The sequence below is a fragment of the Homalodisca vitripennis genome, chromosome 2 (genome assembly GCF_021130785.1).
Source record: "Homalodisca vitripennis isolate AUS2020 chromosome 2, UT_GWSS_2.1, whole genome shotgun sequence".
NCBI lineage: Eukaryota > Metazoa > Arthropoda > Insecta > Hemiptera > Cicadellidae > Homalodisca > Homalodisca vitripennis.
In genome coordinates this window covers 150026656-150053842 of record NC_060208.1, presented here as the reverse complement: position 1 = coordinate 150053842, position 27187 = coordinate 150026656, and the positions used below count along the sequence as shown (strand labels likewise).

Genomic DNA, 27187 nt, shown 5'->3' with positions numbered 1-27187 from the left:
AACTGTCAGAATGACCAACCATCTAAACCACAATGTTCCATCATTCAAGTAAAATTATTTTAAACTTCATAAATCCTAATAATTTAGTTATGGTTTATTCGTTTTGAGTTTATAACATTTAAACCATAACAAAAAGTAGGACCAGAGGTCAAAATAGTGTTTTATAATGATTTTATTTATAAACATAACAATTATTTTTTGAATAATTCAACTTATGAGCAATAACTAAATGTGGATTGTTATCTGATACTACATTGACAAAATCGGGCGGTTAGTGGCAACTATATATATATATTGACCAATAACTACAGAATGCACTACGATCGGTTTTCATTTATTGTACTTTAAAGTATTTTATCAGATATGCTAAATGAGTTATTTTTCAATTAATAGGGAAGTCAGCCAATGCCAATTAGCAGTGGGGGAACTCATGTAAGTATGACATGCCACTTAATATGTTAACATGTACTTTATGTTTCATTTAACTGTTTGTCTACAAAAACACTACTATGAATTGTGTAACACAGGTAATTTAAACATGAGAGAAATACATATTTTATTATGTGATTTTTGTCTGAATATAATTATATAAGGTATATATGTTGTAATAAATAATCATATCATGTCCTATAAATTCATCAAAATGCTCCAGGATAAAAATGACAAAATTAGATTATTAAGAATTGTGGATAATTAGATGTTTATAGACTAGAGGGTTATTTGACCACAAATTAGACTTTTTGGCTAATAAAAAATTCAAGTACATTACACATCCAAGAAAATTCTATAGACCCATGTATAATTTAAAGTGGTAAATTATGGAACATAATGTACTACAAAAGTGGACAGTGGCATGTATTCCTACAACTTAAGTTTTCATTCAGTTAATCGTAAACACATAAAAATAATCCAAAAATATCCCCAGAAACAAAAACATGTCTAAGGATCTATCTATGGGTAGGGTACGATAAGCGGACCCGGTTTTTTATATAGAAGAATGAATCATCGATACCTAATATTCGCATCTCAAATCCTACACTATCAATCGATATAAAAGTATCTATAGTCCTCAATAACAATCATATGTTCTAAATTAAAATATGAATTTAATATTTACAGTGATAAAAGAAATTATTATAACCAAAATTAGGAAAACTGAAGACGACCATTTTTGCTCCTCTCACAGTTACAGTTGTTTCTTTCCCACAAATTTCACATAATGGGTTTTTCGTTACGAGTCCAACATGTTGAAGTCACAAAAAAACATGTCTTATCATCTTTCAAAGCAATGTCGTTTAGTTTTTCTAAAATTGACTGTCATTTTTAATAATAAAATGTTACTTATAAATAATTGAAATATTACATTACGAGTATTATTTGAAAGTGTATACAGCTGTTGATGTAGATTATTTAAGTTAATGGTTCAAAATAATTAATCAGTATCGATTGATTATATCGATGGTTATGATTAAGTAATATAATTTGCTAATTTCGATATAAAAAACTGGGTCCGCTTATCGTACCCTACCCCTATCTATAACAAACAAATTTAAAATTTAGGGGGAAATGTAGGTACTTTAAAGGTGAAAGTAATGCCTATTATTACAAATGTTATTTAGTCTACTTTTAATTTATTATATTGTTCAGTAATAATTTTTCAAGGCTTGTAATTGTAATTTGTAAGGTATACAAATCCATGTAGGAATAACTTTTAATAATACAGTTCAAGGTATTTGAAGGGAAGGGAGAGTGAATGTATGGAGTCATCAATTTCATTTTTATTTGACTAAGCATAGCTTTGTAATAAATCTTTTAAAAATATCTTTAATAGTACATAGATTGACCCTTTTAGAATTAAAAATTTAAAAGAAGCCATAAGGGTAATAGCTATTACTCTCATTATTCTGGAAAGTTGTACACAGCTGATGTTTTTAAGACTAAGTTACTCTGTTTGCTCCACAAGTTTATCTTGTTAACTGTTGCAATGTTATTCCTAGTCTGTAATGTATTTGCTGTTCGTTGGAAATCAAGGTCTTGTTGAAAGTGAGCAATCTGTGTAGAGTGTGATCTCTTTAAGTATTGTGGATGCTCATTGTATTTGAGTTAGTAAAATAAAATAACTTGTAAAGATTGACAATTCAAATTAATAATTAAATGTTTAACATTTTTAAATACAGTTTTTGTTTAAAAAATAGTGGTCTCTGATTTTCAGGAAAAAAGTAGTAATTTCAGTCACATTAACAAACCTGCAGTGAACACAGAAGGAAATGCAGTATCCAAACCAAATTCGAAAAAACTTCTCACGGTAGCCCCCTCTGTGTTGCCATTGTTGCCTGCTGTACCCAGACCTCCCAAACTTCACCAGCGATCAAACACTACATTCAGGTAACATATAATAGTTCAGTTTTTGCAAACCAACAATGTGTTCTAACAACTACGAGAATGTTGTAATTGCAAGATTTTAAGATAGGGAAACACCTAGAGTAATAGCTGAAGGATATGTTTTTGGACATAAAAGGTAAAGGGGGATTATATTGGCTTGGAAATATGGAGTACTAATGGAAAACAATTATCAGAAAGGACCATTTAAGAAGATTTAGTCTTTGAACGACACGCTTTTCAAAATTATATGTTCTAAAAAATAGAAAAGAAACTTATGGGATTTATATATTTAAACTAACTTCATACAATTTTTTATTTATAGAATTCCCAGGAAAATTATGAGCCTAATGATGCTTAGTTTACATGAGTAAGTTGTCTGAACCTCAGGTGACTATTGAACTATACAGTAAATGAATGAGCTTATTCACCTCCTTCAGATTTTTATCTGAGACTGAAAGGGTTAACATTCTATATTTTAGATAGTCAAGTTTTGATACATCAAAACATAAAAAAAATGTAAGCAATTTTATATGAATTTGTACTTTTGAATTTTTCTTCTTTATATATTCCTGTTAAATAGTAGTTTATATTTATTTATCAGCTTTTTATTTTAAAGATATATATATATATATATATATATATATATATATCATTTTTTGTTGGTATATGGAACAAAAATTATGTATGAGACCCAACCCACTTCTAAAGATTGTAGGCTTTCATCTGCGTGCTTACTTATTCGTATATATATATATATATATATATATATATATATATATATATATATATATATATATATATATATATATATCATTTGTTGGTATGTGGAACAATTATTCGTACAAAAAGGGTTTCTTTCATTAAAAATCTCCTCATCCTTATGGATAGCAAAGTGGTTATTTCCACTCAAAACTAAAATTTAATACAATTCTTAAGTCTTACATAATATGTAAAAATGTTTCATTAGCATAGAAGAAACTTCATTATAATGTTCTACTTTCACATCTTTCTTGAAAGATTAATCAAAAGCAATATTTAAATAAAAGTAACTGTTGAGAATATAAGTTAATTGTATTAAATTAAAATGTTCTCATAACTTCATTTACCAGAAATTATTGTTGTAATTGATACTGTTGACAGTGGTGGGGTCTGTGGTGTTCCTGGAGAGGCAGAAATCAAAGAAAACAACAAAGATAGGATCACGTTAGACAGGTAAGATAAAGGATAATTTACTTTGCTACCAAGGTGACATCCATTTTACCATACTTCTAACTCTCATTATGTCAAAATTAAACCTGTTTAAAAAGTCTATTAAAAAAATGTTCAGCAGTTGGAGTTTTACTTTGGATGCCTATTCTAGACAAATATAGGTAAGTTGGAAACTATTTTGTAAACAGATGAATCATTGTGAAATCCTTCCTCAATTGGGTTACAAAGAGATTCTAATGAAAGTGAAAAAGCATATAAAGTGATTGAATTAGCACAATAAGTTCAATCATCACAGGACTTAAGCTTGTGCTTGTAAGAGATTTCAGTGTTAAAGTCACATTTATCATTCATTACTGTCATTATAGTTTAACTGATTGTAAGTTGTATGATAATAGTTTTATTTTTAATAACTGTAAGTAATGATGTCAATAAAGATAACGATATGTGTAATTTGAGCATAGCACTTATGTCACTAGGACTTCAAAGTGGAATGGTTTGGAATACCTTCTTACATATTGTAACAGTTTTTATGAATTATGGGGTTTGTTTTGTAAAAATTCTGCGTGTCAGGAACTTAGAAAACATCAGAAAAGATTTTCTACTGTACATAATTGTATATCTTAAAACTGTCACAACAATTTTCTGTATTCAATTAATAAAATAGGGAATTTATGTTAAAACCTGAGACACAAGAAAAGGAACAGTTTACGGAAGTTTCAAGTTGCTTGAATTCTTAATAGGAATAATGTGTGTCCAAAACTTTGAGATTTATTTGTATAGAGTATACTCTTTTATTAGTATTTTTCTATAGAATAGCTGAAGTTGATTAAAGGTTTAATGCCACAGGAGAGGTCTAACATCACTCCCTGTACTGGCAGCTGATGCCCAGGTGAAGTTATTGTCTCTGCAACACAATCTCATCACTCGGCTGGACAACATCTCTACCATTGGATTGTCCAAGCTGGTGTTCCTAGACGTGTACGATAACCAACTGGACCGCATTGCAGGCCTTGACACGCTGGCCACCTTACGTGTCCTGCTTATGGGCAAGAACAGGTGAGACAGTATACGCAAGTTATCCTCAACGGTTTAATAGAATTTTAGCAGGATGATGTGTACTGAACAGACCTGTATGTCTATAAGTTTATCTTTAAACGTTTTAAATTTAAATAAGAAGATCATCCATGAAGAAAATAATGAAGAAAATACATCAATGGCCATAGCATATAAACGTTCTCCGTGGAGAAATACATACAAACTTTCATAATGGTTGGTGAAATAGTTTCTGAGTCTATCAGTGTCATATGTACAAATATCCACTTTTTAGATTTTATATTTTAATTTAGCTTTCATGAATAGCATGTTTATCTTATTTAATAGCCATTGTTCCAGAATACGGCGAATGGAGGGACTGAAAAATCTGGTGAAGCTAGAGGTACTGGATCTGCATGGGAACCAAATCAGTCAGGTGGGAGGTCTGGCAAATCTCTGTGAGCTCAAAGTGCTAAACCTTGCGGGGAACCAGATCCGGACAATCGGTCCCTCGGACCTGCAGGGACTGGGCGCTCTGCAGGAGCTCAATCTACGACGCAACCGTCTCAAGCGGCTGATGTGCTTTGGCGACACGCCTCAGCTACAGAAACTGTTCCTCAGCAACAATGAAATTCAGACGTAAGCCAATAATATTTGTCTATTGTTATTATAAGCACAATTGGCACTTAAAAAATATTCATAGAAGATAAAACAGTTAAAAAGTATCCTACTTGGTAAATATCATGAGGAAAACTGTGACATTGTTAGTAATAGAAACACTTGAATTAGCACAATAAGTTCAAATCATCACAGGACTTAAGCTTGTGCTTGTAAGAGATTTCAGTGTTAAAGTCACATTTATCATTCATTACTGTCATTATACTATTCTTATTTAGAGCAGCATCATTTTACTCATAGATAACCACAAACAGTGGTTGATACTGCTTTTACAATTGATTATTGATTAAAAATGTTTCTCTAACTGCAGTATAGAAGACATGAGCAGCGTAGTGAAGGCAAGTCAGGTGCGGGAGGTCAGTGTAGATGGAAACCCCATTGCTCTGGTTGGAGATTGTGTCTCATTCCTGGTCTCGTACCTTCCCAATCTGGAACTGCTCAGTCAAGTTCAAGTAAGTCACACTTTCTTAAAGTAATCACTAATTCCATAAGAGTTATAGAACACCCCAACAAGTGAAAATTATAATTTTTGTTCTTATAATTAAATTAATCAATACAATTTTTATTAATTTTGCATAATTGTACATAAAATGGCGTTAATAAAGTTGTAAAAATCAAAACCAAAAGTATAGTTTACTGGAACACTGTATAAGTTTATATAATTTGTCTTATATAATTGTGTACATAAAAAACACACAAACACAAATTTTGTCTTTATTGTGTAAAGTTTAAAAAAATTAATTTGATTATATTTACCCTAATGATATAAAACAAATAAATATCAAATGAGTAAGGTTAAATACAAAATAGATAATCTTTCAAGTAATTTTAAAATGTTGTTTGATGTTTTAAGATTTGGCAATCTATTGTAAAATTTTGATCCAGTAAATTTAATGTTGGCTTATATTTAAACATATTTGAAGTCTTGGCTTATCAAGTAACACATCTCCTCTCCTCCTTGTGCTTTAACTATGGTTCTCACAATGAAAAGTGTATTGTAACTTATTTTTAGCTAACATAACTGTTTCATATAATTATATAAAGACCCAAAACAATAAAAATTTTTAACTTTTGTAAATAGGTTTTTACTGAGGCCATATTCAATCCAACCATAATCCTTATTGTTTTTTTTATATTTTTTAAAATCTGAATATTGTTAAGATTTTACTTTGATGTAGATCAATAAAAGCATATACCAAATATAATATTAGATAGAATATGGACAAAATAAATAGGTTTAAGGGTTACCAAATTAGTGATTGACTTTAAGCCATCTCAGGGCATAAATTCCACAAACATTTTTTAGAAGTTTCTTACATGGAGTTTCCAATTTAAATTTTGGTCTATAGTTATTATTCCTAAAATGTTGTGATTTCTATATTATTCTCAGATTATTGCATATGACATATATGTTTGGATATAATACATCTGTTTTGAGCAGTGTGGAAATACAGGGTGTCCCATGAAGAAACGGAGAAACTGTCAGGACTTGCTCTTACAGTGAAAATAACGAAAAAAAGTTCATATACACATAGGTCCAGAAACGCTTAGTTAGCGAGCTATACAAGGTGAAAGATTTCGCCCAGATTTCAGTGCCACCGTTAAAAGGGAGCCCTATTAAATTATTTTGGGCGTTACCCAGGACGTAAAATTTAATGTATATTATGCAAATTGAACTGAAAAATTGATTAAAATTGGTACCAGACCTCTAGCTGCAGTAATTTTTAATATATCTGAAGAAATACGCAAAATTTGGTGTCCAAAAACAAGTTTTATTTAGGTTTCAAGTAGATTAACTTTGTTAAACGTGTAACAAACACGTAAAATAATTCGTCAACAAAAACTTGTAAAGAATTAATTTCTTAAAATAATGATGTAAAATAAGCCAGTAAAAAATTGAGCCAGATTTCACATTAATGTTTGGTGTGCCGTTATTGATGACAAAATTCTAGGACCATTCGTTTTTGAAGGAAACCTTACAGGAAATATGTACGAACAATTTCTGAAAAAATGATTTACCGGCTCTTTAGGAAGATATCCCTTTACAAAAAAGATTAAAAATGATTTTCCAACACAATGGTGCAACTCCTCATTTTTCTTTAGTAGCTAGAAATCATTTGAATGCTAATTTCTTGAACTGGATTGGGCGTGGTGGACCAATCAAACTGGCCACCATGATCGCCTGACTTATCGCCTCTTGACTACTTCTTATGGGGACATATCAAAGCTATGGTGTATATACGTAAAGTTGATACCAAGGAAGAATTACTCGTTAGAATTCACAACGCATTGACAGTATAAGAAACAATCCAGACATAATTCGCAGAGCCACCACAAATATTTTACATCGAGCAGAGTGCTGTCTGCATTGTGAAGGAGGGAATTTCGAACAGTTACTAAACTAAGGTTAGTTATTTTGTTAGCATTTATTTTTTGCAATAGTAAGTGAAAATAAAAGTTTATAAAAACATGTACGTTCAGCAAGAAAAAAAGTGGTAAACCGATTTTGTCTATTCTTCGTACGTTATTTATTTAATTAAAAATTGATTTTCTTAACGTTTACGTACAATTTTTACTGGCTTATTTTACATCATTATTTTAAGAAATTAATTCTTTACAAGTTTTGTTGACGAATTTTACGTGTTTGTTACACGTTTAACAAAGTTAATCTACTTGAAACCTAAATAAAACTTGTTTTTGGACACCAAATTTTGCGTATTTCTTCAGATATATTAAAAATTACTGCAGCTAGAGGTCTGGTACCAATTTTATTCAATTTTTCAGTTCAATTTGCATAATATACATTAAATTTTACGTCCTGGGTAACGCCCAAAATAATTTAATAGGGTTCCCTTTTAACGGTGGCACTGAAATCTGGGCGAAATCTTTCACCCTGTATAGCTCGCTAACTAAGCGTTTCTGGACCTATGTGTATATGAACTTTTTTCGTTATTTTCACCGTAAGAACAAGTCCTGACAGTTTCTCCGTTTCTTCATGGGACACCCTTTATAATATGTCTTTAAAAACTTCAAAAGAAGATTGTGAACAAAAAATTATTATTTAAATTTTAAAGGGCAGTTGAAGCTAAAGTTTCAATTTTACCATTTCAATTTTAATTTCCTGCAACTGTAGACATAATGAGGAATTATCAAACACATTAGGTATTCCTTTCAGTTAACACAAGAACAAAATTGGCCAAAAAATAGACCCTTGTGGATAACCAAATTGTACTGAAAGGAGAGGTGATTGTACATTGGCTCTGAAGTTATTTTTCTTTGTAAATTACCTCCAAAAACTGAAATTTATTTCTAAGATAAGACTTAATCTGCTTCATTTCATGTCCTTTTACAAAACTAAAAAAATATCTTTAACAATAATAATTAGATTACAGTATACCAAATATATTATTACTATATCAGTTTCGTTAAAAATGTATTATTTTTTGTAATTTATAAAATATTAGGGACATTTGTTAAAATGCCATAAAGCTTTTAAGCTATGACTTAAAAAACTATTAAATAGTACCAACAATTTCTCACAACCTATTAAGAAAAGATATTTTTGGGCTAATTGATTAAATGCTTTTAATACAGAGGCGGAGTTAGGGCTATCAAGTCCTCTCTACCACTCAACCTCACATTGTATACAGTAAATTTACGATAGTTGGATATGGTAAATGTTTTACTTATATTTTAAATAAAAAAAATTGCTTAACCTACACAAAATTAAATGAACTTAAAGTAAAAATCTATATTGAAATGAATTCAAAACTTAAAATACAAATATATATATATATATATATATATATATATATATATATATATATATTGTAATAAAAACAAGAAAAATTCAAATGAAGAACAAGAAGGAAACACTCTAACACACCGACTGACCACATGACCACAACAAGCAGTATCACCAGTCACCCCTGTAGGCAGCAGCTAGCTCCTGACCCCGCTCCGAAGCGTGCACGGTCCTCAATACATCTAATATCATCAGGGAGAGCATTCCAAAGACGACCAGCCTGAATAGCAAAGGACCTATTAAAAATTGTTAATCAATGTATTAAGATTAAAAAATATGGGGGTTTGGAAAAACTTTTTTATGTACTGCGTATTGTTCTATTGTTGTAAATAATAATATTTAAAAAATCATTTGAATATCTGTATTAGTTTTGAAAGTAAAATTTTTTCATAAACCATTACAACTTTGTTAAAAACTGTTCAGTCTTTTAGAAATGGAAAATCTTAAAAGGTTTAAACCTATTGGAGTTAGGCACAGTTTATTCAGTGGTGAAGCTCATAATGTGCCACCGGAGAAGCAAACAAAAAGAAAGATCAGTTTGAGCTGTGTGTGATAAAAGAATGAACGTTTGATTGAGCGAAGGTTAGATTTGTTTATGAATAATTAGTTAGAACTTAAGATTCTGTAAACTATGATACTTTGTGCATAAAAATTATTTTGTGTGTATGTGTGGGTGCGCGCACACGTGCATGTGTGTGTACGTGCGTGTATGTAGAAAAGATTTGATGAGCACATGTAAATTGGAAGTTAAAAGAGATAATACAAGCTGCTAGCTAAGTAGACTAAAACTTAATTTCAGCTGTGCAATATTTAGAAATTATATAAAATGATCTACTAAGTAGAAAATTTTTAAACCTTTTAGCTCTTTTGTATTGTAACTCCCAATAGTAATTATCTTTTATACATTTTCTTTTTAAATTTGAGATAATCTAAATGAATTGTGGTTTCAGTTAATCTCAATTATAGATTTATTACTAGCAATGTAATTTAAAAGGTACTAGCAATATAGTCACTTCTTGGTATGTACTGTATTTAGTTTGCTGTTAGGTATCGGAGCAAGTACGCAAAGCGGCAATGGCATGGAGAGTCAACAAGGAACAGACATGTGCAGCATTCTCCAACCTGAGTGCGGGAATAACTGAGGAAGAGGAGAGCAAACGAGAAGAGGTAATCTACAATGCCCGAACAAACTGGGAGTTGCTACGTTCACAGACCACCAAAAGCCTGCTGGGTCGGCATAGTTCGTCGCTCAGAGACCTGAGAAGTGAGGAGATGGTACCACCTAGTGACACTCTACCCCTATCAGCCCGTGCGGTCCACTTGCCAGAGAGGGCTCAGGCAAAGCGTACCACTTACTCGCAAAAGAGGACAACCTCGCAGCAAGTGAGTAGAGGTTTGGCAATTTTTAAAACATGGTACCTTATACCAAAATTGTGAATTTATTTTATATTAACAAATAGTAAACTGGTAAGTTAAGTGAGAAACAGTTCATAGGGAAGTTTCTTAGATGTAATTTTTAGGGTTGCTATATTATAATTATTCGACCTATTTAATTTCTAATCAAACAATTAGACCAATGGCAGCCGAATTCCTTCCCAATAATTAAAAGTCAAACGATTCTCCATTTTCTCTTAATAATTTTTTTTTTCAAGTATTGTTTATTTATCATGAAAAATTCATGAATGGTATTCTACAATATTATATTTCATATCATGCTCTAATGATAATATCTATTAAGTTTTATTGAAAAATATAAGTAATCATAGCACCTAATTTTGACCTTTACTTCAGATTTATATATTTAGAATTTACAGTCTGGAAGGTATAATAAATGTTTGTATTAATGTTAATTTGTTTCATTCAGTATTCAGTGTGTTAATGGTATTTAGGATAGAGTTTAACATTTTGTTAGATTTTCATGAGTTGATGGTTGATATTGATGCAGGGTTGTATAAGTGTAAGTTTTTGTCCAATACATAGTGTTATGGACAGTAGTTATTAAAACAAGCACTATAAAATTGGAAAATATCATTTCTAAACTCGCTTCCAAGACGGTGAATATTATGACACATCTAATACTAAAAGTAATATACTATTAAATGACAGGCCAGTTAAAAATCCCATTACTAACTAAAATACCATCTTAAAAGTAGTTCACAAAAAGAGAAGATTTACCACGCACACATAGCTCAGTACACATGGCAATAAGTTCATGATACACGACAACTTGGCACTTTATGGACACCACAAACCACACCTCACGTTCCAGACAAATTAACACGTTCGTGCCTGCCACTCAGGTATCTGAGCCAGTACGCAAAGCTGCCATGGTTTGGAAGGCGACAAACAAAACAAATGTTGTCAAAAGAGAAGAGGTGATTTCCAACGCACGGTTAAAGTGGGAGCTGATGAAGTGCCATGTTGCCAAATCACATCTGAGCTCGTCCCTGAGAGATCTACACTACGAGGAGGTTGTTCCTCTTAGTGAGGCTCTGCCACTGTCTGGGAAAGCGGTTCAGTTGCCCCAGAAAGCAGAGGTGAAACGGAAAGTTTATTTGAAAAGGAGAGCCCTGTCCCAGCAGGTGTGTATGAGCTCGCATAGATGGGATTGTCACTAGGCTTGGTGCAACATCAATCATCCTCACCAGACTATCATCACTATCATTATCTTTGTCATCATTCGCTAAGCGGGGACTGGCATGTTGATAGCGATTTAGAAACTTGACTTTTTCCATATGAAAACAAGTAAGTGAAATGTATTGGCTAATTGCAATAATCTAATGTTGACATAGTTTGAGGAAAGTTTGCATGTTCGTTTTTAGTGAACTCACTATTGCAAGTTTTGATCTCTTTAAATAATAATTTTCCTGCATATTAATGTAGTGTTTATTAAAATGTTATAGGTTACATTGAAATATACCGAAATTAATTGAATCTTAAATTCTGTATTAATGGAAGATAACATTCACTGTAAAATCACATTATTTCACAATTCTATATTTATGCAATGCTGCAGTCGTTTTATACACAGTTATGTATAGTTAGGTGCATTTTAAACCATTTAGGAATATAATTTCAATAATATCAAAACAATCAATCGGTTATAAGCTATATGAGATTTATTAGGCACAGACTAATTAGTTCCTCCATTCCTAACTTACCCCAACACTACTCTCAACTGTACTTAATTTGAGCTGCTCTTCTCTACTCTACTTTTATCCAAACTTGTATTTTTCCCCTGAAAAATGAACACAAAGTAATTAAACCTTACTGATATCTCAAATATATCTCAATGATGATTTAAATTTATAGCCTACTAATTATGTATTGTTATACAGGGTAAAAAAGTCCTGCACTTGATAATTCCCAAACGATTACAGGTAAAGCAATAAAACTTGGTACATCATTACTGCACCTATAAATGAACTTTTTGAAGTAACTACCATATTTTTGTTATGTCAGGGGAATGGCCTGCAAGAAGTCAGAATTAAAACTTAAATTAGATCATAGGTCAAGTGGTACATAAAATTAAATTTCTTTATCAGTAAAGTACAATGCTGCATATCCAGCCTCAAAGGGTCCACTCTTCAAAAAACTATGCTGATTTATAGTTTGAAACATTTACAATGTAGGTTCTATTCTGTTTAATATTCTTGTCTTGTCTCAAGTTGTGAAAGTTAAATTTAGTAAATGAATACTGGACTTATGAAATAGTTGTTAAGGTATTTTTAAGACTATTTGTATTGTATTACCAGTATTAAATTGCAGAATTAACTGAACATTTATTCTACTGCAAAATGTGCATTTCTTGTATGGTAAAGTGTTGGTAGTAAAATTTCATTTTAAAAACTATTATTTCGTTGTAGTTGCCTTATTGTACATAATTTTATTCAGTATTAAGTTTTAAACAGGTTTCTCTGTAAAAATTTATGTTTTTATTACCTATTTAACGTATTAATTGTACATTAAACACAAAAAATAGTTTATCAAATGCTCTTTTTTGTGTTTTACATAGTACGTCTTAACCCTTTTAGTGCCGCGAGTCACGCTCCGTGACGACAGGTATCGGTGCGAAAAATGCCGTCGTCACGGAGCGTGACGATTAGTATTTGATTTATTTTAGTACTCTGATATTGTAATAACTGGCTAATATCGATGCAGATGTCTTCCTAAGATAACCAAGTATTCGGATCGATCGATGTTTGATGTTCAATATCGATTTTATATCGATCTATTCATTGTATACATAGTCGCCTGAGACGCTCACATTTTGTATGCGTAAAGTGTGAACAAGGATTGCATCCAGAGTGTATCCCTACCCATCAGTGCAAAAATTAATGAAATTAGCTTTGTGTAAATAGTTATTTAGTGTAAACAACATTATGTATAATATGCAATTTTCAAGAAACTTGAACTCACTAAAGCTGTATTGACAATTATACATAAGGTATGTTACAACAATACTTTTATTATTTATAATTATTATTTTATTATTTACAATAATTACTATGGTTACAAAATAGGTTTAGGTAATCAAATAAGCATTTAGTATATACTATTACATTGTTTTTACTGTTTCTTATAGTGGGTACAATGGTTTGCATTACTGTCCTGATTAGACCTTAGATTTGCGTTTGGTACGTGTTGTAAGGTATTTTTGTTTTCCAAAAAAAAAATTTTTTTTGTTGCTTGAACATGTAATATATTATGTAGGCCTACTGATTTTGTTCAGTTTTAGATGTACTTTGCAAATCTATTAATTGTTTTATTAATAGTTTTATTAATTAATTGTTTTATTAAATCTATTAATAATCATTTTTGGACTCAAAGTCAAAATTTTTTTTATTTTTGTTGTTGTTTAAGATTATAAATATTTAGTACAAGTTTTTTTACAATAACTAACAAACGCAGTTATGCAACATTTATCATAGAACACAACAAAAAAAATTCTATGAGTCTATCACAAAAAATGGATTTTTTAATAATTTTTTAACCAAACACTTACATTTTTGCTCAGATTGGCCTGGTACTTTACAGCCAGGAAGGCGTTCAAGGTCGCGACACTAAAAGGGTTAAACAATAAAAGAGATACAGTTAAACTTTATTCAATTTATTACATCAAAAAGCATTACAAAAAATTCATTCTTCTCTAAATCGCTCTTCCCAAACTCCCAGCAAATGATCATTTAACCTCAGGTATTAAATTGTGGGTGAAATATTTTGATGGCTGTTGCTCAGTAACAAAGCATTTCAGAAACTATGTTTATATGAATTTTTTTCATTGTTTTTTGTAGTACAATAAGCTCAGAAAGTGCTGATAACATTACCCTAATCACCCTGTATAATAACACAACACATAATAACACATGAAGGTGTTAAAATATTATAGTTTTTAATTAATTTAATTAGTTAATTATTAATGAATGTAACTTTTAAAATTCGTATATTAATGTCTAACTTGAACTTGTCTGATAAAGTTGAAAATACATGGGACCAAATTGTAGAACAATTAATTACTATTAAACTTATTTGTCACACGGGATTGTGTTTATTGTAACTTTAAGATGACTAAAATATCAATAGTAATTATGTTTTAACTTCTTTAATTAATAAGTGTATTAACAAATTTTTCAGGATTTATAAATGATCTAAACATTTAATTACTAAGTATTTATAGATTATTGTTAAACAGGCATTATTACAAATTTATACCATGAATAAATAGAACACAACTCAACAAACAAAGTTATAAATGAGAAATATATAAAAGTACGGTATTCTATGTATTTCTGTTATAAATTTGTAAGAATTTCAAGTCTTTAGCTCATTTCATTCTTCAGATGTTCTGAAGACAGACAATCAAGCAAGAAAGATATTTTTACATTCTCTGGCAAATAAAAGAGAAATCATGCCAGACTACTGAGTGATAGCCTTCAATAACACTCAGTCAAATCCCATGGATAGACATGCACCATCATAAAACTTCTTGTTGCACCAACTTGCACTCATTATTGTCTATATAGAAATCAATTTTCATTCAAAAATTAAAGTTTAGATATGAAATGTATCTTGAGATACGTTATGGATAGTTAGGCTGTACGTGTTACCATGCCACATGTTAAAATGTCATATGATTGTACAAAGTTTGCTTACAAATTTATTTATTTTGTGATTTTTCCCATTGCCATCATACACAATACCCATAAGACGAATATACAGATTTTAATTAATCCTCAGCCAAATTCTATGGAGTGACATGGACCATCATCAAACTCAATGTTGCCTATATAGAAATAAAGCCTTTTGTAAAAGTTCAAGTCTATACGTCAGTTTTCGAAATTTTTTGTGGACAGTTAGACATACAAAAATGAGATTATTGCAGTGTAATATTCCAATTATTCAAGGGCAGTTGTTCACTAAAGCTCAGGTAATAATTCTTTTTATTTGCACTAAATGAAGGTCAATTAAAAGATATTCGAGTTCCATTTTTACAGCTGTTGTCTGAGTAAATTATACAGGACATGTGCTGGGAGACTATAGAGCACGAGGAATAAAGTCTTACCTCTGCAGTGCTGCAGTTTTGATCACCAGTTGGACTGCAGCTTTCAGTTAGACTGATGTTAGCCAATGAACCAATAATCTTTTTGATTACCAGTTTCCTGTTGATATTTTGTTGTAATGTTCCTCACCCTTCAACCATCCTATATCCAATGTGCAATGACTAAAGTATCGTAAATAATAATCCTTAATAATTAGTATAGATATATTACCTGTTTTGATAAAAACTTGGTCCTAGAATCATTTAAAAAAGGTGAGAAACAAAAATAATTACTTTACCGAATCAGTTAAAAAAAATTAAATATTGTAGAATTAATTCATGTTTACATTTATTAATTTAGTTTAAATTTAAAATCACAGCTTTTCACTCAGTATTGGCTTTTTTATTCCTAAAAAGTGGAAAAATTTCATATTTAGCTGTTGGGTTACACACACATTTTGTAACATTTAATTCTGTTATAATGTTTTTCTAGCCAAGGAACGTCTAATGCATGTTCAAGTAGTTTCGTTGTCACCAAACTTTTTAGAAATTTTCGTCAGTTAATTAAGTGGTTATTAACACTCTGACACCAAGGCAATATCTGTGGACATCAAGAATTACACTTCCTGTTTTGTAAAATCATTGCTTGGGATCCAGAGGGTTATATTTATTCAGAGCTTGCTTATCTTTTAAACTCCACAGTTTTCACATTATTGAGTAATTTATTATTGTTATGCACCTGCTTTGAAAATTCTCAATTTGTGTAATCTACTCTATATTTTTGAAAAGATTTCCTAGAAATGTAAATGTTGTCCTTTCTGCAGAGATTTTCTTCCATAGTTAAAATATTTCAAACTACATGTATTGCACATTTTGGTGTTATAAATGTACTGAATTCTCAAATAAAATGGACTTTCGTGCTCATACTGCATGCAAAATTCTAGGTACTATTTAAATTCATTCTATTTTTAAGTGAGAAATTCTTGGAATATTTAAACTAAGCTGGAAAACTGGTTGGGTTGTAAAAAAGTTGTGATTGTAAAAATTCAATATTCCTGTTTTATATAATATTGCAATGTCTATAAAATAACCTGAATAGATCTAAATGAAAGGTTTTTAGCAATTTCTAATCTTGATCATACATAATAATATAATATGATATGATCTCAGGTTGAGAGATCAAAATTGTCCCAAGTGGTAAATCAATCATATACTTCAAAACTTAGGGGTTCTTGTTATTCAGTACTGAAATGGGTAGTAAGTTATATTCACGTAGCAATAGAAAAACAGAATATTGGTTTATCAGTGATCTTATCGCAGAAAATTTCAGGTGTATTTTTAGATATTCTTTAAGAAACTCATAACATAATTTCAGTGGTTTCTTCATAATTAAACTATCAATTAATTTAACTACTCAAGAAGCATATCTTTAGAGTGAATGTTGCTCTGTTCTCACTCATCAGCTGAAATAAATCATATTGAAATTAAATAATTGCTAGAAAAACTCATTTGCTTCATGCAGTCTAATAGACCCAAATATCTGAAGGTGCAAGAAGTTGAGAGTCTTCCGGTGACCCAGACAGAAAGTGTAGAATTTTTCCGCTTGCCACCGATCCTAGCACCGCTGCTACAGAAGGGCGAGGAGGCAGGTGAGAGTGTGTCCAGTGTGGAGCCAGTAGCTGACAGCTCACTCAGTTCGCTACCTGATGAGAGCACTAGCGAGAGTGATGGTGGAAAAGCCGGCAGCAAGCGTGGATCACGAAGCAGCAGTGTGTCTCAACGCAAACAGATATTGACTCAGCGGACAACCACAAGACCAAAGCCCAAACCACCTCCTAACCCGGGAAAAGTGAGGGAACAAGGTAAATAATATTAATTTCAATAATATAAATGTGTTATTTGTAAGACTAACAGCAAAACACTATTATTCAATTTTAGTAACAAGTTTTGTTCAAAGTCAAAGTCAAAATATCTTTATTACATCATCGTCAAGATGAGAATGGTGTCACAGAGAATTCACAATACACAATAATACATAATAAAAGCTAATTTAGGCTACTAACAGTTTTGTAATTCAATTACATACTTTTTATAAGATACTCTGAAGCACTTTCAGTGCAGTATTTGTTTTCCAAAACATTGAATTGGTGTACCACATATTATTACTTACGGATTTTTAAAAGATATTCTCTTGAAATGTTTGCAATCTGTTTAAAAAAGCTGGACTGTTGTTAGATTACAATTGAAATAAATACTACCAACCACAAATATCAGGAATTTAAAAAAGAAACATATACTCTAAGCTAATAATCACAAGTTAGTAGTTAACATCAGAAGACAGTTAAACCTGTACAAAAATTGGAGAGATGTATGACAATCATTAATATAAATGCAAGTAATCATTTACAGCAAGAAGAAGACAACTTGTACTCAAAAACTGATACAACCCCTGATTAATCTTATGACAATTACAAGTTAGTAGTTAACGACAGGGGACAGACAAAACATTTTTGCAGTTAACAGCAATACAAAACCTTAATTGGAATGTACAGTTATTACAAATGCAACTAATCACTTGACAGCAGATAACAGGAAAACCTGTACTCGAAAACTGAGGTTTCACCCTACAAATTAAGTCCTCTACATAAACTATAAAAACTAAAAAAAATAAAAAATTTCCATCAATCAAGCATGAGAAGGTGCAATTTCATCAAGTAATGCTTACCTCCCAAGTTTTAAAATTATTTGTAAAAGCCAATACTGTATACTTAATATTCTCTAAAGCTAAAATCTATCCAAATTTTTCAACCTCATGGTGTAATTCTGCTGAAATTTTCAACAGATATTTATTGTAAAATTATTTTAGTTGCTTCTTAAATTCATTTATTTTTCAACATTTTGAAATATTTTGGAAATCTTTACTGACTTTTCTTTTTATAAAATCTTTTCTCCGATTTTAACTAATATTAAAAAAAGAATTAGATGAATTGGTATAGTTTTTTTGTCTAGTTTTTCTCGAGATTATCACTTAGTAACACATTTTACGATTTGTCTTATTTATAAGATTAGTGGACTTTAGCCTGTATTTATGTGTATTTTTAGGAGGAGATTATTTAGTTGAGATCAGCGGAAGGTACCTGAATGTCTACGGTCAGGGAGCTTTGCGGTTCATTGACCGTCCATGGAACCCAGTTAAGGCAGAGGATGTGATCAATGTGCGATTCAACTATGTCAACTTCAACAGTCTCTGCTGTGTCCTGGGCCGGCTGAAGCATAGATTTCCCAACGCAGAACACTTCTCGTTTCGAGAGACCAACATCCACTGCCTTGGCCAGCTGAATGCTCTGGCAGACATCCAGGGGCTTACCTCGTTGACGATACACACAGAGGGCAATCCCATCTGTTCTAAGGAATGGCGTAGCTACGCTATCTACAGGCTCTCGCATTGGGGCCTACGCAACATCAATGATGAGGAGGTTGGTGGCTCCAATCCATTCTAAGGTCTATATTACACATGATAAAATTAGAATTTATAAAAATTTAAATTAATGATAGAGGAAGAAATAAGGAACTCTCAAGTACTAGACTTCTTACTGCTGTTTGTAATGCTCAACTGTAGCTTCGTTTAGTTCAGTAACTAGCAATTTCTATTCATATCTTATAAATGTATCCTTTCCAACTTCTTTACAAGATGGCTGTGTGAAGCTGTGTGAAAAGTAATTTTTTTCATTAAATAATAAATTAATTACTCATTTTTTCCAGAATATAAGACCCTCTCCATTAAGCCACTTATTGTAAAGTAAATTAATTTTTATACACCGATGTCATACAATTTAGCCACAGATTTTGATCCCTTACCTTTTAAATCATGAGTGAACTGTATTAGCAGCCTGTGTAGACAAAACTCTCCATCACATAATATGAAACTATTTGCGATTACGGTTAGAAAAAGTTTGTTAACTTTCTTGATTTAAAAAAATGTTCTTATTTTTATCTTTTATGAAGACTGCATTATTTATCATTTTAAGTGTAATAATTGGTCTTTGCACTCTGAAAAATACTACTGTTGTCTAAGTGCACTCTTATTTATAAAGTTTTAACATGAACTATCCATAAATAATTAACAATAATTTCCTATATAACTATTGACTTGTAGAATCATTTACTATTTCAAGCCATTTATTCACAAAATAAATTAAATTTACTAACTATTAATTTATTAGCATAACATATTTGGCAATCCTACTTAATAATAGCGTTACTTTTATGAAAGGTTTAGCAGAACAAAAGTAGCATAACTTTCCAACAACACTATCAAACAGAAAAATCAGTCCATTAGGGTACATAATGTTTTTCCGTGCAACATCAAGCATTTGACAAAAATATGGACAACTTTCCAATATCTTCTCATATGCATGTTTTGTCTTTATAACTGACTCAACGTCACAAATATCCAAATCTCTTGTTTGTGTTTGTTCATAATTTCTTGTTTCACATAAAATGATGTGTATCATGCTTCCCTGAAGTTATATGAAAAATTTCAAGTTTATAACTCATTTCATTCTTGAGATGTCCTGTGTACAGACAATCACACAGAAAATAAATTTTTACAATTCCCCAGAAGTAAAAAAAATTGTGCCAGCCTAATGAGTGATAGGTCTCAATGATGCTGAGCCAAATCCCATGGACATGCACCACATTATAATTTGTTGTTTTCTATATAGCATGCAGAATTTAAAGTCCACAGATGAAATCTCTCTTAAGATATCTAGCCACATGATAACTTTAGCTTTTTATTTATTAAATTGCGTTTCATAGTAGTGTTTAAATAATAAAAGTCTACATAGTCACCAGGTTAGTTACTTTTTAACTAAGGTTTTTGATTTAAGGAGACATTGTTGATATTGGGTAACAACTGTATGCATCCATATAAGTACCATGCCAGCATTTTCAAAAATTTATGAACGTGATATGTCAGACCAATTACTTGATTACCTTAAAAAAAATCAGTTGCTAGACTCTTTTCAACATGGCTTCAGAAAAGGCAACTCAGTCAAAACAACAGTATTGGAATTCATAGAATCAGTAATAGATTCCATTGATAATTCAAAAAAAGCTCTTGGGATATTTTTTGATCTTAGCAAGGCATTTGACAGCATTTGACATGAAATACTGCTAAAACATTTTCATAATTTGGGAGTACAAAATTTTGCGTATAATTGGTTTGAATCCTATCTGCTAAATAGGAAACAATGTGTTCAAATTACACATTTAAATAAAAAGAACTTCAAAAATACACATAATTCAATAGTCAAGACTGCTAAATTTGGTGTGCCTCAGGGCTCAATATTGGTCCAATTATTTTCATCTGTTACCTTAAAGGTGTGTACCGATTGTATTAAATTGTAATTCTGGGGTAACTGGATTACCGGTGGAAGGAGTAGGCCCAGAAGAATGATAAGGACTGGACTGTACAAAAGAGGCTGCTATCAGTGAGGCGCGCATCGCATATGGCAGTGTTTGGTAACGAAATTGAGAGGTGGGTTGAGGTAGACCCGTCTCAGTTGATCGGAAGTTATAGTAACGAGTAGACTTTAAAAGTGCTTAGAGTTAATCTTGAATAATTTTGGGGAAAGAAATATTGTAAAAATTAAATTTAATGGGAATTTAGGAACTTGTCCTTTTGATCTGTGCAATATAAAACTTGTTGGTGCAGTGAGCACATGTATATAAAATTTCATGTAAAAATACTAAAAGAGTTTTGTGGTTGTTACAGATGCTTTCAGCAATATTTTAATTATCTAACAGTGAAGAATTTTTATAATAAAAAATTCTAACACTGAAAAGAAGTAATATTTAAAGTAAAGTAAAAAAAAAAATTAATAACAAAATAAAATTGAATTTTGAAGATAAATTAAAGTGAAGAATTGCCAGATCAGATTAGAGTGTAAAAGTTTTGAATTTTGAAAATTGAATAAATACAAGCTGTAAGAACTTTGTACATTTTGGAGTAACGAATACATTACAAGTTTGAATTTAAAAGTTATCAAGAAGTTTTTATTTTAATTTTAAATCCAAAGTTTTATTTTAGTTTGAACTTTGTTTATTTTAGAAGATTTTCGTTTTCCTTTCTTTGAACCTTCACAAACATTTAAATTTCAAAGCTAACCCCTCATGTGCCAGTAAAACGGTACAGGTGTACCACAACTAGATGGAAACAGTCAAGTGGTTTTCTATGCAGATGATACAAATTTAAACATATCGGCCAGCTCCAAAGAAGAAATTGAAATTCTATCTAGTTTAAATATTTCTACCATGAATAGTTACTTTAAAAGAGCAATTAACCCAAATAAAACTAATTTTATCACTTTCTCTACTCAACAAGGAAAATCATATAACCCAATAATAAAATTAGATGACCAAACCATATCACAGGTCAGTAGCTCAAAATTTTTAGGTTTGGTAATAGACCAACACCTAAGTTGGACAAATCTTGTAACAATGATATTGCCAAGAATATCATCTGGTTTGTATGCCCTTCGCAAAATGTCGATATGCAGCTCAGTAACACTGAAAATAATTTATTTTGCAAACATACATTCAATAATTTCATTTGGCATAAACCTTTAAACCTTTAAAGTGTGCATTTTGTTAACTGTTGAAATTTAAGAAAATAAAATTCTTTATTCTTTCTTTATTCTTTATGGTGGGACTGAAAATAAAAATATGGACTCTATTTTAAAAACAGACCATAAGAATCATTTTAAGATTGGGCCATAGTTATTAAGTTAAACAGCATTTTTCTACAATAGGAATACTAACTGTGTATAGTCTTTACGTTTTTGAAACTGTTGTAAGCATAAAAGAAACATTTCATAACCATTTAAAACTAGGACACCATCATCAATATTCAACAAGAAACAAAAACAAGTTGTGCTTAGAAAAACATAATTTACAATTTTATTGTAAAAAACCCTCATAGATAGGTGCAAAATTTTATAATAAACTGCCCTCTGGTATTCAATCAGAGCCACATTTAAATAAATTTAAAGTCCTTCTGAAGCAGTATTTAATAAAAAGAGGCCTCTAAAGCTTGGAAGAGTTTTTGAACCGTGGATAATACTTAATTAACTTTCTTTAACTTAATTAGTCACATTTAATATAGTTATATTAGCAAAAAATAACCAACTGTAATATTTTGATACACTTAACATAAGACAATATTAACTAAATAAAAAGCTAAGTAACAAATTAAAAAATGTATTATCTACAGTTAATACATTATTACCATAGATTGAGACTACTTTTATATTAGATAACTGACACTATATCTTGTATTATTCTATAAATCTGTACATTACGTGACACAATAATTTTGACAATATTCTATGTACTATACCTGTACTGTTCTATGAATAAAGAAGTTTTGAATTTGAATTAAGTTTCATGTGTACCTATGTATGTATGTATGCGGTATGTATGTATTTGTATAAGTGTGTGTGTGTGTGTGCATGTGCATGTGTGTGTGTGTATGTACGTGAGTGTGTGTATTATTTATTTATAATAAATAATGTATTATTTATTTAGGCATTTTGTTATGAACAGAAAGTATCTTGTTTTTGTATGTTATACTTGATTATTGTAAATAGTTTTATTTTTGGTAAATACAAAAAGGTCTTGGATTTTGTGTTGTTTTGTTTTTGAGCTATTTAATTAGTTCAGTTTGTAGATTAGTACATTGACATGTATAAGGTTTGGCAATTATTATGTTGGAACCCCTAGAAAAGGTAATTAGTAGCCTTAGGGGCCCTATTAGTTTTCTTTTGGGGTCAGCCTGGATCTTAGAATAAGTATAATTTTACTATTTCATTGTTTTAAGAATTAAACATGTTAAATATGAATCATGTTTGTTTTGTAAAGTACGACTTCACGAGGAGAATAAAGATATTTATTTATTTATTTTCTAAGGGTGGTATAGATATATGGCTTACTATTATTACTTACTTAGTAATACTAACATAATTCATTACATGTTAATGCTCACTTGCCACAGCATCGTGCACCTACTGCTAAACTTCGACCTGCCCTTACTATCACTTACTTGAGGTTATTTATTTGTACATTATTCTAAAGCTGAAAACATTGAAACGTCTTCAACTTCTATTCAAACACTTCTCCTCTAAAACCACCAATTAAAATGTTACATAGCAAAATTTCTAAATTTTAATGGTAAAACACCAATATTTAGACTATGGTAGTTTATTGCAAATAACACACAAGTTTTATTGTAACTAAAGGAGGGTGGGGAAAGGCTGAAGAGGAAAACCAGAGTCTTCTGTAAAAATACTTGTCTAATAGTGGTCTAACAGCTTTGAAAGTTCAACTTGTTGCGAATTATTTCCAACATGAATTCTTTATAATTGGATTATGAAAAAAACAATTTATAACTGCTGAAAGTTTAAGGTTGCAGAGATAATTTGCAGATCAGTGTGGAGGACATGACTGCAGCTACAGAAGAGTTCCGAGGACTGAGTGAGCTGGTGCTGTGGTCATTGCCGGACAGTCTACTGCAACCTCTACTGAGCCGATTGAGACTAGAGACATCACAGCAAAGTGCTCGTCACTGGTTGTGGAATGCGGACCCGGCTCTGCGCACCGTTGTAGCCAAGGAGGCGCTGCAGTGGCGCAGAGCTAATCTTTCACAGGTATCTTTCCTAATCCTCTTGGGCAACACTCATTACTCTAGTGTTTTCTGAAAATTGTTAGTTTTTTGTATTCAAGATGTTCTGAAAACAAGTATCAATACAACTGTTTCCAGGAGGACATGCTATGGAGACACAAAGGCAAGGCGTACTTGGGGACTTTACTAGACCAGACATGCTCCGCTGTCATCAAGCTACGTATGTTAGACGAGCAGTGGTCCACGATTCTACGAGAGTTAGTACGAGACACACTAGTTGACTATTCCACCCTAGACGCTTACATGAAACAGTGTATGAACAATCTCAAGTTGTAGTCTCAGTCATGGTCTTACTGCCATTTGAAAATATGTTACCTCAGTTTTATTTTGAAGTAAAATATGTGTATATTAGTTAATTTTGTGCTGTTAGGACCTTATCAGTCCTTATAAATAAAACTAAAAAGGGGAAATAGTGGTAAGTGTTCAGTGCAAATAACTTAAGTTTCTTAATTAATATTATGACCAGGTGAAGTGTTGTTATTGGAGGATCTGTATTGAATATAAATTATAAACAATTATTGTTACTAGATAATTGTATTTTTAATCATTCATGAACATTGAGGCACTAAAATCAAAGTTTCTGAAATGAAAATATTTGCGGACTTGAGATGATTCTTATTTATGATGAAGTTTTAAACTTTATCCCCATGTTAAAAGCGGAACCTAGATTGTGTGACCAACACCTAACTAGCATTCCCTTTTAAATATACACAACCATCCTTTTGAACAAAAACTATATATTTCTGTGGGAATAAAACGTTTATCCAATAATTACATAAACTTATTCAATGTAGAGTCTGATAAGGTAATAAAATGAGGTTAAACCGATCATTCTGTCAATTTACATCTTAAGGCAAAAAGCAAATACAATGAAAACATCACATTATTCAAAAAGATGGTTTTCGTATTATTGTTAAAAAAACTATGTCAGTTATTGTTCCAAGGAAGCATGAAAACATACTAAATGCATTTTAAAATATTCTGCATTGTGGAATTTATTCAATCCGCTATTTCTTTGATTCATTTGTATACAATAATCTACTATTTCATTACTGAATAGTAATGACTAGTATTATTAATTATATTCTATGTAGCGTCAGTGTTAGAATCAAGATAATTTGTGTTAATTTTTCAATACCACGACATATAATTTTGTCACTGAAACATTTTAAAAACTAAAGAAATTAGTCATAATTTAACAAAAATACTACAGTTACGTGTTGTTTATGAAGGATGGGTTATAATATTGAAGTACATTGTCTACTTTAAATAGCCTTTGCCACATAGTTACCAATTCTTTATATAAGTACACAGATATTACATATTTTACATTAATTGTTGTTGATCTCTACCACTGACATGTAATGTTGTACTGTAATATAAGAGTATTAAATCTTCTATTAATTACATGTTCACCAAGCACAATCAATTTAAATAAATAGTTATTATCTAAAAAGTTTAATTTCATTTAAAAGGGTAAAACTATTGGAAGATACAAATTTGTACTAATGTGGTAGACTAAATAAATAGTTAGTAAGGATGCTAAATAATTCAAGAAAGTGCAACTTCAAAAAGTTTTTTGCACCTTCAGTTTTGGCCATAGAATTATGGGAGATGTCTCATTTTAAAGATAGTGTGAATTTGAATGCTTTTCAGATTTTATAAAGATGTTTTTATTGATTATTTAGAGGAGCAATCGTAACATTTTCTTTATTTAACTTTTTAGTTACTAAAGAGAAAACTCAGGAGCATTTGGGTTCAAATTAATTATATTTAAAAAATAAGACATCTCACATGATTCTTCAAGTAAAATTAAGAGTGTGAAATGTTTGTGGTCTTACAAGTTGTTCTTCTGAGGCAAAACTAAGTTTTACTGCAGCTGTCTCTTACATTGGGGGAAGGCAATGGATTTAACTAACTGGAAATGTTGAATCACTTCTCTTATCTGTTTAGACTGGTACTTACTAAAATGTGGTAGTTCTCCTTCCAGAGTGGCATGGGTGAAACTGAGTTTATGCCATACATAATCCTCCCATGGTTTCTAATCTGTGGCATCAGAACAGGGAGTTTCCGATCCTAATACATGTCCTTTTGTTGTGGAAGGAGCGCATAAGAACTTTTTGGTTAACTCAACAGATATTTACAGCTTCTGACCCACAGAATATAAAGATTCCCCTCCTCATGATAGTATTTCAGCTCAAAATTGTCCAATCTGACAAAACCTTCTACGTGATCTATATGCCTCAATTTATAGTTTCAGTTTGAAATAACATAAAGTAAAACTTGAAATAAAGTTGATTTCAGTTATGTTTATGTTACTGTTGTGCCTCTTAATGCAACACCAAACATAATAAAATTATTCATTTCTTATATAAATAGGGAAAGTACAGAATTGATGGCAGGTAAATCCAGTTTTTAAATTCTAATTACTATACAGAAGGATTTCTAGTGTAATTTTATGATTTATTAAATAAATATTAAGATGAATTTATAGTCATATATTAACTATTCATATTACTATGATATCTTAGATTGAAAGTTTAAGAACTGTGTTATTATAAATGTTATTGTATCTATATTAAGCAAGTAAAACGTAACTATTACTGACATATTACGTAGGTAATATCAGTACCACTAAAATAGTGTACAGTATTCAACATTAAGTAACATGGTAAACTAGTGGACCAGTACTTTAAGAATTCCTATTTAAACTTCTACTAAAGTGCCATTTTCATGATTGAATTGTTACTATTGGTACAGAGAGCTCACAACTGCCTATTTAATAAATTATTATTAAATTGAA

The 27187-nt window shown here is 30.9% G+C and overlaps 1 protein-coding gene across 3 annotated transcripts; it reads left to right on the top strand.

Annotated features, from left to right (window-relative positions):
• LOC124354885 (leucine-rich repeat-containing protein 49-like) lies at positions 1–27187 on the top strand. Of its 3 annotated transcripts, none has more exons than XM_046805657.1 (11): positions 3–432; positions 2213–2385; positions 3523–3594; positions 4438–4647; positions 4984–5262; positions 5612–5753; positions 10154–10489; positions 17191–17506; positions 18747–19120; positions 24128–24349; positions 24463–27187. In XM_046805657.1, exons 1-11 carry the CDS (start codon positions 406–408, stop codon positions 24658–24660), a joined length of 2349 nt encoding a protein of 782 aa, XP_046661613.1. In that variant the 5' UTR covers positions 3–405; the 3' UTR covers positions 24661–27187. The 3 variants fall into 3 exon arrangements, with proteins under 3 accessions (XP_046661615.1, XP_046661613.1, XP_046661614.1); XM_046805658.1 differs by lacking the exon at positions 3–432 and adding an exon at positions 440–527; XM_046805659.1 differs by lacking the exon at positions 24463–27187 and having other exon boundaries at positions 1–432; positions 24115–24246.